At 50.0% G+C, this 1,131-nt stretch overlaps 1 protein-coding gene across 1 annotated transcript in view; it reads right to left on the bottom strand.

Annotated features, from left to right (window-relative positions):
• Positions 1–377, bottom strand: part of LOC106955463 (cellular retinoic acid-binding protein 2-like) — a 17,653-nt gene extending 17,276 nt beyond the window's left edge. Inside the window, exon 1 of the mRNA XM_015045670.1 lies at positions 75–377. Coding sequence (XP_014901156.1) covers positions 75–156 — 82 coding nt within the window. The 5' untranslated portion in view covers positions 157–377. The remainder of the gene's footprint in view (positions 1–74) is intronic.
• Positions 378–1,131: the final 754 nt, after the last annotated feature.

Here is a 1,131-nt window from a genome sequence, read left to right as displayed (position 1 = left end):
ATATATATATATATATATATATATATATATAAAGAAGCGAGAAGCACATTTTAAGCATCACTCTCTTTGCTTACCCAGAGTTTTCAGAAGCTCTTCAAAGTTTTCCGAGCTTTTCATTTCCCAGGTACCAGAGAAATCGGGGAATTTGCGCTCCATCTTCGGCTGCAGGTGGTTATGAATTAATTAAAGTAAGTTGACAGGTCCAAGTTCTTCCGCGCGTAAAATATAAGTTCCAGTTATTCCGCCTGACCTGAAGCCTGCAGGATGCTTTGATTGAGCTCAGTCTGAGCGACTGCGTCTGACAGCTCTTCTTATCTCTAACTGTGTGATGCTAGGTCAAAGCTGCTGCGCTTAAAATGAATGGCAAGCGAAGACACTTGAGTGGGGATGCGCACGCCCCCTCGGTTTTTTTTTTTTTTTTATGTGGGCACGCCCCGGAGTCCTACTGAGGGATGAGGGGGAGAGAGGGGGGTTTCGATTTGACCCCGCCTTTGCAGGCAACATGTGCATTTCACGGTTAAGGCACGGAGCCAATCCAGATCAGCATTTGGAGACGCTTAGCATCAACCTCAATGGCAGCCCCAGCAGCCAGGCGCGCAGCAGAGGTCTCGTTTTTTGCAACTTGTCATGCAGATTGCATTGATTGCTTCGTTGCCGTTTCAAAAGAGGGAGAATGTAGCCAAGCCAGTCTGTTGACAGAACATGTCGTCTTGGCAGGGCGGTGCGAAGGAAGAACCAGTCAACTGGCAGACTGAGTGGATGGCAGCGGCAGTGTGTGTCTGTGTGTGTCTCTGTATGCGTGTGTGCGTGTTTGTGAACAGAGAAGAAAGTCAAGTTCACCCCCTCCCCAGTCTCCTGTGCGCCACTGCTCCGCCTGACCATAAAATAAAAGTGCTGGTAATGGGATACAGCTCCTGGCTGCGACCTTTTGGGATATATCCATTTAGCTGCGACTGCGTTAGAGGAAAATAAAACCCTCCTGTGGGAAGCGCACAGGAGCAGAGGATGTGCCGGGATTAGTACGAAGAGGTGGGGTTGACGCACGTTGAAGCTTTTTGCCCCCCGCTGCTCGGGCGGAAGAAAGGGGCAAGAGGAGGAGATCTGGTAGACGGGGTAGGGTCAGGAGGTGGG

Source organism: Poecilia latipinna, unplaced genomic scaffold, assembly GCF_001443285.1.
Source record: "Poecilia latipinna isolate Pla-1442-1.1 unplaced genomic scaffold, P_latipinna-1.0 Scaffold737, whole genome shotgun sequence".
In the NCBI taxonomy this organism is placed as follows: Eukaryota; Metazoa; Chordata; class Actinopteri; order Cyprinodontiformes; family Poeciliidae; genus Poecilia; species Poecilia latipinna.
The sequence above is the reverse complement of the archived record's forward strand: the minus strand, read 5'-3'. Positions and strand labels throughout refer to the sequence as shown.